The sequence below is a fragment of the Thermobia domestica genome, chromosome 13, assembly GCF_964235325.1.
Source record: "Thermobia domestica chromosome 13, izTheDome1.hap1.1, whole genome shotgun sequence".
Taxonomy (NCBI): Eukaryota; Metazoa; Arthropoda; class Insecta; order Zygentoma; family Lepismatidae; genus Thermobia; species Thermobia domestica.
The window spans coordinates 194,983,177-194,999,884 of NC_137466.1; the positions used below are offsets into that span (position 1 = coordinate 194,983,177).

At 36.4% G+C, this 16,708-nt stretch overlaps 1 protein-coding gene across 2 annotated transcripts in view; it reads left to right on the forward strand.

Annotated features, from left to right (window-relative positions):
* The window catches only part of LOC145667460 (aquaporin-8-like), a 188,401-nt gene that overhangs the window by 128,440 nt on the left and 43,253 nt on the right, over positions 1-16,708 (forward strand). For both annotated transcript variants that reach the window (XM_081734937.1, XM_081734936.1), the window contains one exon: positions 3,054-3,134. In XM_081734937.1, the coding sequence (XP_081591063.1) occupies positions 3,054-3,134 (81 nt within the window). The remainder of the gene's footprint in view (positions 1-3,053; positions 3,135-16,708) is intronic.

Sequence of the window (16,708 nt, forward strand, 5' to 3'; positions counted from 1 at the left end):
CCCTTCATCTTAATATGGAAGAATTCTGATAATTTTTAGATCAGTTGTTCTCAAACTGTGCGGCGCGTCTCCCTTGGAAGGCGCCGAAGATTGTCCGAGGAGGCGCGAGGACTTTTAAAAAAGATCCTATAAAGGAACATATTTCTAATGCAATACGCATACTTAAGTTTGCGCCCTTCTTCTTTAGTAATATGTACTGAACTAAGCATTTGTATCACCTCTGCTCCACACACGGTCAGGGATGACCCTTTTACCTTTAGCTTAAACGTGTATAATGCTTGTTAGATGGCCACTAACGATCTTCTGCTTTATCTTTGTAGAATAGTATGTATGCCTTCTTAATTTTCTCTGGAACTTCGCGCGACGCCATGAGAGTTTAATTTTTGTTTCTCTTAATTTTCTCTTAGGATTTCTGGGACGACTTTTGAGTTTTAATCTTTTCTAAAATACTACCACCATTCACAAATAGTCTTATTTGTTTTATTTTCACTGGTCGAAGCCGTCTTGCGTCTTGCCATTTCAAAATATGCCGAGATTTAATACATTGTTTGACTCAAAACATGCTCATACATCGCATTTTCTTTGCTCATAATTTAAATATGCCGGTTTTTATTATTTAAATTCCCTCTCTGCTCATATTTTTGTTTTCAATTTTAACATAAATATCTGACATACAACAAATTATTAACACCGGATAATAACATTAAAAGATGTAGCCAGTGTGTACAATTTAGATCACCTGTTAATGAGATATTTCCATTAATGATTAATAAATAAAACATAGTTTATCATAGTGATAGTATTTCTTTTATGGACACATGTATTTATGTTGGTGACAAATTTCATTTTTGACAGGGAAGGCGCGTTCAGATTTCGGTGGTTAAGGGGAGCCTCAAGTGCAAAAAGTTTGAAAACCCCTGTTTTAGATGAAATTAAGAAAAAAAAATCAGGGCATTAACTTTGTATATAAATTATACGACAAAAACTTGGATAATCGAGACGAGACGTCATGACATAGGATTATTTTTCACTTCGTGAGAAGCATTAGCAGTAGGAAAGCTTTGATATTGTATTTCAACGCATTACGATAGTTCTGATTGCGCCTTGCGAACTGATTGTGTGAAAAAAAAAGCGTTCTGCATAGATTTTGCTAAATGTTTATTATAAATTGAAGTTACTTGGTTATTATTATAAATATTCTTAATAGCAACTACTGAATTTTTTCTGAATTTTTTACTAACGAGGAAACCGATTCAAGTGTGACACAAAATTGTGGACGAGTTTATGCGCAATCGAAATGTTTTTGTAAACAATGAATTCCATTAAAGGGAAAAACCCTCGATCTCATCCGTTCTGGAGATTCAGAGGAATAAGAGGAAAAGCTGGTGCTCTGATGTTTTTGTGGATTTTCGGCTATGTTGCAAGTGAATATTTTGAAAATTGCATTTAAACGTTTCGAAAGATGGACGAGAGCGAATGAAAGTGGTGTTGAATGTTCAGGTGATTGGTGTAGCTTTTACCTGGGGCCAGGAAACGAAAGGGCAATGAGGAATAATAACAAACGCCATTGACACGAAGAAGAAAATTGTATGATATTACTTGCTAGTATATCATGTCTTTATTTCGTAAAAAATGAGAAAAAGTGATACGAGAATGAACTTGTATTAACTATATTGCTAAAGGAACAGAGACGTTATTATGTGAAAAAAAAATACAAGATCATGTTTTGTGCAAAAGCGCTATAGAAAAAAAAGTCAAATAATATGAAACATAAACACATATTGTTGGAAACGTCCACCATTTTTTTTATATTTTTCATCTCATTTGACCTGATGATGCTTTTATTCGATTCAGCGTACCATGAAGCCTATTCATAGACACCTTACACCCTATTTCAGAAGTAACAATTGAACTCCATTATTTTCGTTTTTCTTCTCAAAAACATTTTTCCCCTAGAATTTTTTATGGACTCTTCGGTTCTGCAACCCTTACGTCTAAGACGACGTATTACTAAAGTTTCGTGGATGAAGGAATTCTTCATTTTTAAAAGTCTATTTTACTTGTACTATTGCTGCATATTCAAAATATCGCAAAATATCGGAGCACTAACCTTCCCGTTATTCTTCTATATCTCCGGAACGACTGAGAATGAGGGGCTTTCCCCTCTAATGAGTTTAATTGTACACAAAAACACTTCGTTTGCGCATAAACTCATCCTAAATTTCGTGTCACACTTGAATCAGTTTCCTTGTAAGATGAAACCTTAGTTTTGATGTTTCATTACTAGACAAGTTAACTTCTAACTTAACGCCAAGTTCGGTCAAGATCAATAACCTCTTTAGATGGTATCAGTTATTTTATTTTATTTTATTCGGATATATACGTCTTATCCACACAGCAAGAGAATGGTTAAGACAGATATATACCTCATAAACATTTAATTCTCAAATGTTTATGACGTATATATCCGTCTTAACCATTCTCAATTAGTCAAGTACAGATCGGTGACAGGTCCATTCTCTTTTCATAGCGCTAGGTGAGGTGATTTTTCTCATACTTTCAGTGTCTAAACAAACAAAATACTTTCTTCAGACCTGGATGTAAAGAATCATTACACCTCCATCAGTATCAGTTTCACCAGGTTAGAGTGAAGACGCCAGGTAGTCCTTGGTTGTGATGTAACGTTAACTATTGTATATTTTGGTAACATCTTTTCACTTTTATCACTGAATTACACACTTCGTACTTTGAAGCCAACTAAGGCTACGCGCATAGTTGTATACATTGAACAAATTTAAGTTATCGTCTATCACTGGAAAGATAAATATAACACTATATTTAAATTTCTATAATCTTACTAATTTAAATACTTGGTTAGTGGACCCGTTAATATTTACGAAAAGCTATAAACTAGTACCAGTGAGTGCTTACGTTCCGCTTACTTTGCAGTAGAATATGATACAATTATGTATTAATATTAAAATTCTGATGTTTATTGTTTGAAAACAACAGTTCTTGTTTTGATATATAATGATAATTTACTTCTATTGTAGGGACCTTATGCTGGTGTAAGTATGAACCCTGCAAGATCGTTTGGTCCAGCGTTGTGGGAGAAACATTGGGATGATCATTGGGTAAGCTCTGATTAGTACTTGTTTTTCGTATGTCTGGCTTTATCTTTAAAAAAAAAAAAGTAAGTTTCACATCTGAACACTTAAGATCTTTCTTATTTCAGTTTTTGAAACCTGAGACTCCATAATTGTGTCATCATGACAGATTTAAGAAAATTCATATCAGACATTATTTATTTTCTATTATTTGAAGCGTAAAAAAGTTTGTAAATTCAAATAATGTACAATAATTGAATCAAGTAAGTTTACCTTGAGCCACGGAATGTATTGAGTAGTATAGTGATTATTATTATTATTATTATTTTTGAGTTTAACATTCAACGACTTTGCACCAAAGTTAAAGGAGACGATGTTCAAGATAGTAAACAAAATTGTGGGACGAAGCAAATGAGAGGAAAAGAGAGAATCCCGAAAAAACACAACACAGTGTTTGTCCACCACAAAGACCACTGGCGGGACTGGGATATTCAGCCGTGGCACCTTGAAAAGGCATAAGAACATTTTATAGACAATACCCTTAGTCTAGATGGTGTTCATTACAAAATAATTAAGATTTTAAAAAAATATCTGCTGCTACAAACAAACTGCGGTAAACATTAGTACCGTACCATGAAAAATCAACGCTCAGGGCGAGAGTATACGACGGCGCCCCCGTACATATGAGATCAACAGACAGCCGCGAAGAGCCATGATTGACGAGAAGCGTAAGAAAATTTTCGAAAATAAACCCTGCTTTTCCTTGATTCTGAGCACTTTTTATTACTTTTTTCCTTCCATTTTATATATCTGCACATGCAATTTCCTAACACGTGTAAACATTTTCCTCTTTGTTTTTTCTTTCCTTCTTTCCTACCGAATTTTGCGCCCCCGTAGTTCGGCGCCCAAGGCCGTCGCCCCGCTCGCTCAATACGGCACAGCACTGGTATGATTTATAGCAACATGGACAAACTCATAAACTTTTATTTAAGATGCCAACACACCTTCACATTCTCATCCATTGTTGCCCATAGTACGCATAAGCAGTATTTGGATTCATATCCTGAGCATTATCACTAGGGTTACGCTAACAATAGCGTAAGCTATCTTTGTCCTCAACATGTTTAGATCGGGTTCATATATTGCATAAATTGTTTCCTTGAAGTTCCTCCTCTCTTTATGTAGTGTTTGGAGGTAAAATATTCAGATAATGTGGTGTCAGATTTTGTTGTAGGGCAGTTGTGTCCAATCCTTCTGTTGGGAATTATCTTATTCAATCCATCTCAAACGAATAATCTCTTCCCCGATCCACGTTTCATCTTTGAGATTTAAAAAAAGAGAAAATCATTAATAAAAGTGAATTACTTTTGAACTATTATTTACGACGAACTCACTCACCCAATCTGACATCGAACCAAGAACACATTGTACCTGATAAGAAAATTCTGTCACTGAACCATAGAACCCACACATGGGCCATTATCGTGAGCGGTTTTATCTTATGTGAAAAGCATTCTCCATGGCGAGTTACTTGACAAAACCGATGCTTGATAATAAGTTGAATTTTTGATTTGACTTACCTGTTCATGTTGCTACTTGCCTGAACCCATTAAAACTATGATGTTATTCAAAACATAGAAGAGTACTGAGTTATTTTGATTCTCAATTCCTCCCATCTATTAATGACTTCTTAAAAACATAAAGGGGGCACGGTGGTTCAGTGGTAAAGAGCTTACTTCTGGTGCGCCGAGTCCTTGGTTCGTTCCCCACCCAAGTAGTGGACAAAATCGTGCCCGTGGTTTTTCTCCGTGTACTCCTGTTTCCTCCCACATTCGCATTTCACCAATTCTTCTATCATCATTTACATGCCTTAATCCAGGGATGCAAATAAGCAACAAAATTTTACTAGCCCCAGTAGAAAGCTACTAGCCCACAAAAGAAATCACCTTCGTTGTGATACTCGCCTTCGCCGATGAAACACTCGCCCCGGACGAGTGGTTATTTGCATCCCTGTCTTAATCATAGTATTCCTTAGCCTAAAGGACATAACCGTGTGACGTTAAATTGATAAGTTTATCATTCACGTGCCTTAATCATCGTCAACCTTAGCCTAAACAGGCATAATCATGGGACGTTAAAGTGTAATATTCCAATTTATTTTCTTAGAAACATAAATCAAAGAAAGCTGAAACAAACTTTATTACACAGTAAAAAGAATCACACACTAAAAGTTTCCATTTTGTCCGGTAGATGTCAATTGTTGGAGGATATTTACCGCCATCTAGCGGGGCGATGTGTAACTTCCGCTACCTTTCTTTCAATACTACAAAACTAGCTACTGTTAACGGTGAAGATTATAGCGGAATGACTTTAACAACAAACTCGCAAGGGACAATCTTTTTACCCAGCTATTGCAGAAAACATAATTCCAAAATTCAATTTCATTCGAGAGTTATCGCGGCGACTAACGGATGTACTTAAGCCACCGTTACCATGTGTAATGTTAACGCATTGACTCCGGTAATGAACTCGGAAGAGACAAGAGCTGTAACTATGTTTTGCAAAAATAGATTTGTTTTTGCAAATCTATTGCAAAAATTCGGTTTCATTCAAGAGTTATCGTATGAAGTAATTAATATACTAGCATAACAATATTATAGCTACACTTACGTAAATCTAATAAATAGACTTGCTTGTCACTGAACAATTTAACAACTCGACAATTTACCTTTAAAGTAATTTGCAAGTAAGAAAAAAACAGTACGAACTAAATGTATTCTTCAGTCTTAAATATCATGATATGTATACTTTTTCTCACAACTTCTGACAGGTTCTAGGAGAGCATAGAAGTTTATCAGGCTGTGCAGGTATATTAGAGGTTTTGGACACATAACTGTAAATATTATAACTATTATTAATGTAGGGATGAAATAAGTGCAGGTGTAAAGGACTTTCTGGCCACCCTGTACAATTAAAGGTATAATTTATTTGAATCATGCAGTTGAACTTCTATATTTGTACACTTAGTATGTCTGTACGTTACTTCACACGATAACTCTTGAACGAAAGTGAATTTTTGAATTATGTTTTTTTATAAATAGAATTATCTCGGCCAAGTTAGTTACGGACTCAATATGTTAACATAATCACGAGCAGCGGCGACTTTAACATAGTGTACCAAATTTCACAAAATTAAATCCCCACGTTAAGCGGGTTTGCATATCCAGGCTCCTAACTATGAAAACATTTACGCTCACTTCAACCTCAATCATTTCACGAATTCAACCTGTTTTACGTATGTGATTAGGACATAATATCGATTGTGATTTATTCTAAAAAACACCTTTATACATTGCAAGAGCTGTAACGTCCAAATATTTACTGAGAACTCATAGTCGTATCGGAATAAACAAAAGCGAGTATGGAACAGTAAACTGCTTTCACAAAAGGCAAAAGAACATGTGCAAAGACATACAAAACGGTCGAGTGGTTTGGGTCGATACACTATCAATCACATGTTTGTGTGTTCAAACCCGGTAGTAAGTTGTTTCTTTTTTAAGTGTCTTCCTATTTTCATCCAGAGGCAGAAAATATTTCTTTGAGTAACTCATTGAAAACTTCTTTTGTTTCAAATTCGATTAGAACGGAACATTATATGAATTTCGAATCTTAAATCCATAGCTAAAAAAAAAAAAAGAAAAAAAGAAAAGAAAAGAAAAACATGAAGTATACTCACTACTCCATTATCCTCTTATTTGTAACGAAAAACTATTTATAAACAGTGGTGACTTCAGAAAATTATCCTCGGGGGGAATTTCAATATGCGGGTGGAGGGCAAACCTTGGTAGTCCACATTGAGCACGATCGAATATATGGTCCTGAAGGCGGAAATTTCTTAGCTCGAAAGGGGTCTCAAATTCTCCGTCAAATTACGTCCTGAAAGTATCATTGCTTAAAAGCTTTTCGTAGCAAATATAATATTACACTTGTTTCTCGTTTTACATTTAGAATTGGTAAAATCATAACTTACAGAGGATTATAATAAAAGCATAAATATTACAATACCAATCATGTATAAATTATCCTGTAAGTTACCAACTTTGGGTCAGATTAAAACTCAAATATTTGTTTTCGGATTGCACTTAGAAGTGAGTCCTCTCTATATAATCCTGATTGGAAAGCCATGTATAACTATAAATAATTAATCAATATTTATACAAATATTTTTTTATTTTACTATTTTTACTATTCAATATTATATAGACTTCATTTCCAAAATCAAAATCTCGAAAATGTAGGCTATATTGTACGAGTGCAGATTCGGAAATAAATGATTATTTATCATATATATTGGTCTCTATTCGAAATTCTATTTAATCGAATCCGACAAGAACACAGACAGAAACATTGAGAACAGGTGAAAAAAAGAGAGAAAAAGGTGCTGTACCCGGCGGAGACTCGAACTTACTTCGAATGGTGCTTTATAAGCCGAACGCCTTAGACCACTCGGCTATGGTAACAACTAGTGAGTGTAGCAAAGGCTTCGAGTAGTAGTTCCTATTACAGAATAACGTTTTCTATTGCCTAAAATTTAAACCTAATTTACTTTGATATAATATATCTATTAATTTGTTTCATGAACACGTTTTCGTTACTTTGATGAATGATGTATGTTGTTGATATAGATTCTATTACACGTTCTTTCGTAAATATTATAGAAAGTATCAGTGTTATTTATGATCTTTCATGGAAATTGACTGACGCATGCGCAGTACACAGACAGTTCAATTCGAAGGCGAGGAAGGAAACGCTAACACACTGTTAGAATGTTTCATCGCTGTGAAGTATAAAGAACAGCTAAAATGAATTTTACGCTTGTCATTGCGTAAAGAATCACCAGGTTAATGTTTGTCCAAGTTCTTACTGATCAACTGGACTCATGAAAAATAATTAATATTGTCATTACTACACAATATGAAGAATAAAGAACGTAAATTACACCACATTGTTCTCGAATTCGAACCTAGCTAAGGAAGGGACAATAAACAAAATGTGATTTATTCATTCGAATTGAAATAATTCAATGAAACAAGAAATTACACAATCAAAAGGAAAAACTTCGTTAAAAAGACAATAACACTTTTATCCGAGATTTGAAATAAAGTTATTAATTAACTGAAATGAAAGTAATATTGGGCATGATATAGAGTAAGAAAAAAAAAAGTAAATGTATTCTTAGAAACGTTCAAAGTAAATTCACAAATACTTTTTGAAGATATACTACTCTTCCTTAACGTTTTAACGAACTAATAAGTAAACAATAAAAGGAAAAGAATGAAGAACGAAAGTATTGCTCTTGAAAAAATATAATAAATAAATGAAACTTAAATAAATGTTTACACAAAAAATAACACACTAGTACTTCGTGTAATCACCTCCAGAGTCAATAACTTCTTGAAGTCTGGAGGGGATACTAGATACAAGTCTCGAGCAATACGACGGTGTGTCACGAAAATGTTGCCACAGTTCCATAACATGATTTTGAAGAAACGTTTGGTCTCTGTCTTCACGTCTCTCTTCCCATTCTTGCACCATGTAGGCCCAGAGATGTTCAATTGGGTTCAAATCTGGGGATAGAGGGGGCCACTCAATACAAATTAACTCTGGATGTTCACTTAGCCACTCTCGTGTTTGCCGGGAAGTGTGAACAGCACTGTTGTCATGCATAAATATATATTCTTCCTGTTCGGGGAAGTTTCTTTCTAAGGACGGTAACAACGTATTTTCGAGGATATTAATGTAAACACTGCTGTTCATTCTCTCAGGCACCGCAACCAAATCTCCAGGACCAGCAGCCGTCATGTATCCCCAAAAGTGTGCTAATATTCGTCCTGAACAAGAAGTTCTGATAATATTTTGTTCAGCATACCTGGTTCCGCGCGGTCTATACAATATAACTCTGCCTTGTTGGTTAGACTTGAAAACCTTCTCGTCGGTCCAGATGACTAAGTCCCAATATGACTGAGGTTGGGTTATGTTATTCTGTGCCCATTCCATTCGTCTGGCCTTGTGAGTTTCAGTCAGGAGAGTCTTCCTAGCGGGTCTTGAACAGTGTAGACCAGCCCCCAATAATCTTCTTCTTATTGTTTCGTGAGAACAATTATATTCTCTGGCTTTGTCCAAGAGGATTGACGTGTGGCGTAGAGGTCAGTTGATTACTTCTGTAACTAAAGCTTGATCTTGAGCTGCAGTTGTCACTTTTGGCCTTCCACTTCTTGACCGAGACCTGAACCATTCACCACCTTCTTCATGTCGCTGAAATTTCTTGACCGTTTTCTTGTCACATCCCAGATCTCTAGCAATCTGAGGCACAGTTTGTCCCATTTTTGCTCGGCCTATGATTTCTCCTCTCAGAGCAACAGACAGTTCTCCACAACCTTTAGAGCGAGGCATTTTCAGGACTTGTTAGAAATTTGCGTTCTGGCGTGTATGACAAATGTCGGTAAAGTGCATCTTTCTGTTTCTACTGCGCATGCACCAGTCAGTTTTCATGAAAGATCATAAATAATCCTGACAATTGTTGTAATATTTATGAACGAATACATAATAGAACCTATATTAACAACATCATTCGTCAAAGTAAAGAATACCGTAAACATAAAACAATTTCAACAGACTATTACATCAGGCCAAAATAGGCTTAAACTTCAGAGAATACAAAATAAATTTCATGCTGTAACAAAAGATTGAACACGAAACACGCTTACTATATTTTCAACTTGTGACATTAGCCGAGTGGACTAAGGCATTCGGCTAGAGATTCTGAGGCACCATTCAAGAGTAGTTCGAATTCCACCACAGTACAATTTGGTTTTACCTCTTCTTGACGTTTCTGTTTGTGATCCTGCCGGATTTTATTAATTATAATTTCGTAATACGCTAAAATATACGTAATATTTGAAATTCTTAACCGCCCATTTTTACATTATTCAAGCTCAGTTGAGAAGAAAGAGGGAAAATGAAAGTACAAACATTTACAATAATTACATAGCATTTACTGTCATTGTAATTGTGGATATTTTATTTATGAAAATGTATAATGAACTAAAAATATATTTAGTAGGTCACATGTCTCCATATTTCGATTCTAACTTGAAAGTTACAGTTTAGGCGGTGACATATCAAAGACCCAGGGGGTTGTAACCCCTCCCATGGAAACTTTTATATTCTATTGAAATAAAAAGTGTTCCAGTTTATAATATTACAAAAGCAACAATCACTGTGTGTGGAGGACGATTTACCACTTCCAAATGTGTAGAAGATGTGACTGTATATTGTGCATAATCATTCAAGAAATATAACACAACGAAGGGACTTCGTAAACCCTTCACGCCACCCCAGGAGGAGGAAATGCGTCCCGTCGTCCCTCGGTTGGGAACTACTGCTTGTGAGGGAAACATTCTAACAGTGTGTTAGCGTTTCCTTCCTCGCCTTCCAATTGAACTGTCTGTGTACTGCGCATGCGCCAGTCAATTTCCATGAAAGATCATAAATAACACTGATACTTTCTATAATATTTACGAAAGAACGTGTAATAGAATCTATATCAACAACATACATCATTCATCAAAGTAACGAAAACGTGTTCATGAAACAAATTAATAGATATATTATATCAAAGTAAATTAGGTTTAAATTTTAGGCAATAGAAAACGTTATTCTGTAATAGGAACTACTACTCGAAGCCTATTCGCGCTGTGAACGTTGTCGAGTAAACACGTTCTCTGTGCTCTCTGCTGCTATGCTTGTGTTGTGTGAACTGAGTCAAACTCACCCATTAAGTGAAGCATTTTTTTTTCTTTTTTTTCGTGTTATTTTTCACTGTCATTTTTGTGGATCTTTCGGCGACCCAAACCACTCGACCGTTTTGTATGCCTTTGCACATGTTCTTTTGCCTCTTGTGAAAGCAGTTTACTGTTCCATACTCGCTTTTGTTTATTCCGATACGACTATGAGTTCTCAGTAAATATTTGGACGTTACAGCTCTTGCAATGTATAAAAGTGTGTTTAGAATAAATCACAATCGATATTATGTCCTAATCACATACGTAAAACAGGTTGAATTCGTGAAATGATTGAGGTTGAAGTGAGCGTAAATGTTTTCATAGTTAGGAGCCTGGATATGCAAACCCGCTTAACGTGGGGATTTAATTTTGTGAAATTTGGTACCATTTACGAAGAAACCACACGCTCCCCAGCTTCTATGCAACCCGTACAACACCAAAGCACTGTTGGTTGTCTATTACGAGAAGTTATCAGAAAATAAAGTTACAAAGCCTATTTTATAAGCACTAAATAATTATAGAGAAAGGTCTATATATTATTTCATACAACTAATACAGCCAACAGATAGTGCATACATTAGGTTATTTTTCGACATTATCTCCATATCGGTTGAAGCACTTGTCTCATTGTGGGATGAGTTTGAAGATTCCGTCCGGGTAAAAATCCTGTCCTTGCGCGTTCAGCTACGTTGCCACGAAGTGTTTCATCTCGTCTGAAGCGACCGACGGCCTCCTAGCTGATCCTTCAAGTGCGGGAACAGGGAGAAAGTCTCTTGAAGCGAAATGCGGGCTGTACGGAAGGTAGTCGATGATGTCCCAGCGAAGCTGTTTCAACAGCGTGATGGTTTTCTGGGCTGTATACGGATGCGTCATTCTGCGACATGTTGACGAGACATTACAGTCTTTCTGAAACCTCTATCAGCTGCTGGTGAAGTTCAGCCGTGGTTACATGTTTTGCCCACTGAAATCAAACGACTTCTTCGCGAAACCAGTTTTCCAAACGAGTAGCCATTTGTGTTTAAATACAACTAGCGCTAGAGGTACGGGGTGGCTGAAAGTCTGCACTGTTGCCAACTCCGTGTATTAAAATTACCACAATCGCGTCATTCACACGGAACTCCAGAAATATGGGTCTTGTAACCTTAGTTTTTGATCCTCCCCGTTGCTTTTTTTTTAACTGCAAAAGAAGTCCATTAGTCTTTAGTTTATCATGATCTTCTTCATTGTTCTTACCAATATTTTCACACAGTTGAAAGAAATCGTACAACATAGAGAGTAAATAAGTTCAAGAATTTGTGTTTGTTAGAACAAGTACGTTGCCTGCCTTGAGATTATGGTAATTCTGATCGATCTTTGTTTATCCTGGTGAGATTGTGGTCATAGAATAAGCATCTCATTCAGGTTCTCCAACCTTCCGGATATTTTTGTAACAACATGGCTTCTTAAGACATCGCCATCTGTAGGAGAGGGTAAAGGAGAAAGAACTAAGAAGCAAAACTCGTGAAGTTGATGGCTAGAGTTGTAATCTGTGATAATATATTCATCAACATTTACGTTGCAGATTACTTTAGAAGTAGAATGGAGATTCTTTTTTGCTCTTTTCTTCCCACTAAGTAGAAAAAGAAGGAAGAAAAATATCCTAAACTCTTGAAAGATCACTTTGACAAAATATTTGCTACGTTCTTCTCGTCAGTTCTCTTCGTTGAAAGGTACAAGTTGCTTGAGGGAATTTCACCAAAGTTCTCGACTTTTCATGTAAAGTTTTGATCTCTTGTTCTTTTCGAAGCTGTGCACTTGTTAGCTCATTATCATCCGCTTGCTTGAGTTCACCCCCTTAAAACGATACTTAAAGATTTATAATTCTTGGCAAAGATTATTATTATTACTTTCGTATACGGTACGTCTTAAACATTCTGCCATCAGAGCTAGGTTATTTCCTTCAGATATAAAAATTTTTATGTACCACCATCTTTCCCAACTATTTTTGTCCTGGGGCGCTGTGGCTCAGTAGTAGAGCTTTCACCTTCGGTGTTTGGAGCCCCTGGTTCGATCCCAGCTCGCGCCGTGTGGGCTTTGTGGTGGACAAACACCGTGCTCGTGGGTTTTCTCGGGCTTCTCCCGTCTCCTCCCACTTTCTTCATTCCACCATTTTCACTCATCTCTCATTATCACCGTCTCCTTTAGCCTAACCGGCATAACCGTGGGACGTAAAACTTAAAGATTTCATTTCATTTCATTTTTTATTTTTGTCCTGTCACAACTTCAACTTCTACTAATACTTTTCCGTGGCACCTAATTAGTAACTCAAAATCCATTGAACGTTTACGTACCGTGTGACCCATCAAACAACTCGTCTAGATGAGCAGTTGACGAATATATAAAGAACGTACTGATCTGACAACGTATATATAGACAATATTGAGGATAATATTGAAATTGAAATATTACCGAATGTATCATATCTAGCCATAACAATGAGTCACATTAGTTGTGATATCAAGTGACTTGGTGTTCACTGGATATTTGGATTTGCTTTTCCCAACTTATAAGTCCATTAATAAATGTTATTTCTAATGAAATAATCAATTCTTGTGGTTTTATGACATTGCTATAGGATATAATTGGACGTGCATATTACATTCTTGATCTACTAATCATGCGTAGCACTTTGATATAAAGAGCATATAGGTCAAGTTGTTCTATATATATAAATATTGTTTTTCAACTCGGAAGGAATAGGGTTACTTTCGGGCAAGGAATTGAAGCCTGTTTTAGAACTTGTTGGACAAACCGTTTCAGGAAATATATACGTTATCCCCAGATTCAAGGTCCAATTTTGGACTCATTCCAGGTAAGAGTTATCTCTACCAATGACAGGGTTCCATTTGCTGACATAACAATATTGGTTCTTGGTTGTTAAAGGTTAGCAACTAAATGGTTCAAGAAGTTCTTCCCATAGTCTGGCTTTGGGTGTCAGTCTTCAATTAAGGTATTGATTTCCGAAACAGGGGATCATGTCTCTAGCGCTAGTCACAAAGATTTCACTTGATGACCAACAAGATGAGTACCGGTAGCTAAAGTTCTCACTTTACTTATCTGGGTATTGAAGTGACTATCATTATTATCATAGACATTGGATGATGCGTTTCCTCCTTATTGTTCTTGGTTCCTCTTCCTAGTTGACAAGGACATGTCATATTCAAGTTGGAAGAATTGATTGCTGAGAAAAGTGAATCATATGGAAGAGATGGTGATATGATACATGCGGAAATCTCCCTGCAGATTTAATACAACTATTTGATTTCATTACACAAAACAGATGATATAATCTTCTTCTTCTAAGTTTCTTTTTCATTAGCTGGGGTCGGTTTTTCGGATCGCTGTCCTCCACCTGTCTCAATCATGTGTCATATCCGCTGTGACACCACATTGTACCATATCGTTCTTGACACAATCTTTCCACTTCTTCCTAGGTCTTCCTCGGTCTCCCTTTCTATTCAGTTCTATAGCATCCACTCGGTGAGCTACATATTCGGAAGATCATAACACCCCAGCTATCTCTGTCCACATTCCTTGCAGGTTTTCTACTACTGGTGTCAGTCATCTTTACTGTTCTGCGGATCACTTCATTTTTTAATTTTGGCCTTCCGTGTCACTTCACGCATTCACTATAGCATCTTCATCTCCACAACATGCAATTTCTGTTTCTCTCTCTTCTTCGTCGTCCGACTTTCCGCTCCGCATATAATATGGCAGGTCTTACTACTGTCTCGTAAACTTGTCCTTTTAGGCGTATTGGTACCCTACGGTCACACAATAGTTTCCCGCTTGTCTCCGTTTAACCGCTGCTAATTGTGCTGTTTACATCTTCTTCTATTCCTGCATTTTCCTCAGGATTGATCCCAAGTACTTGAATTTCCTCGTCATTACCACTTCTTCTTGTGCATTAAACAGATGATCTTACGATTTCCTTAATATATGAGTATTTATATTCCTTGACAAACTGGTATCTTACTGGTAAACACGATTGCGGCGTCAGTTTCTTATCAAATCTTCCCTACCTAGTACGACTTTCCTTGTGTTTAATTACATGAAACATTGTTCGTTCATTCACTATCTTTTCCAAAAGTTTATCTTTGATTTCCCATTCTTATTGAGAAGGAGAAAAGTTAAAGATCCTTTACTGTAGAGGAATAACTTTATCGCATATTTTCCTCCTTCACTATATGAAAACTAGTTCCTCCAGGTTGAGCTTTCTTTCAACATCTTCACCTTTGACTTTAAACTCTGAAATTTCGCGTCTCTCATAGCAAACTACTCTAATATCCAGCTCTCTCCTCTTTTCTTTTAGTATTTTATTTGCGCGCGTTCCCAGATTATAATTCTGCGCAGGCGCTTGCCTAAAGAAGACAAACAGCAGAGGCTTAGGTCGTACTTTAAGAAATGATTCCGTCTCATATGGCCTCGTTGCTAAGTGAGAGTCTTGAGCTTCAACTAATCAACCTTATTCCACTCTTACGTAACTAATTTCATATCATCATCTTCTTCCTTCACTCATAGCCCGATATTGAGATTGAGTGGAATATTATCTACCGATGAATTCTCATTTATCTTGAAAGGAAGGTCGATGCTAATCCTAAGAAATTCGTTTGTCTTAAACTGATTTCACTAGTGATGTTAGAATTATCTTTTCAGCGATGGTCCCATTATTTGGCTTGTCAGCTGACATTTAATCTTCAAAGTTATCTGGAAGTTTCTTTAGATTAATATGCACCTTGAGCTATCCTCTTGCTTACTAAGATATGATTCAGGTTTATTGTCATAAAGCAAAGAAGAAAAGAAACAAGATTTGCAAACAAAAGCTGTATACAAGGTGTTTCGAAACAGCATCTACAACATTTGGGAGGTGATTGTTGACACCAAGATAAGACAAAAAGTATAGGCCAACCAGGCTGGACAAATGCTTCCTACAGGTTGCCAAAAATGTGTAAAAATGAACTTGAAAGATCCATAGCTCCAAACCTATGTAACCTAGTGTAGTCGGGTCAAGACTTTGCTTACAAACTGAAGGGTAAGGAGAAAAAACAAGGAATGTCCATGTATGTGCTTTTTCGGGTGCTTTGTCCTACCTGTTGGTGACACTTGGTACTATTTGACTGTATACGCCATGCATATGTAGATGTAAAAATGTCCATGTAGAAAGGAGCAAAAGATGTAACTAACCCTATTCTTCTTACACGGTTTTCAATATTAAATCACAGTTTTCTCGAAAATGCAGTTTTGTGACATTCCTTCTTTTTTCCTCTTACCCTTCAACTAGTATGTACGCAATCCAAAAATACATATTTCAGAATCCTAAGGTACTTACGCAACAATTTTTGTAGAACGGAGTTTGGATATGGGCATATAATTTGAAGTACTCACCAACTACCTCTATAAAAATTGGTGCGGAAGTACCGCAGGATACTGAAACTTGGATATTTGGATAGGGCACATACCAGTTTCTAAGTGAAGTCTTGACCCGACCACGGTAGGTCCCATAGTTTTGGAGTTATGGACCTTTAAAGTTCAATTTTTCATGTTTTCGGCAGCCTATAACTCCAAAAAGAAGTATTTGTGCACCCAGGTTGGTCTATACATTTTGTCTTATCTTGGTGTCAACAATCACCTTCCAAACGTTGTCCGTGTTGTTTTGAAACACCCTGTATATCATAGACTACATTATAGTTTCCTCTGGAAGTTGTCAAAGAGGGTTTG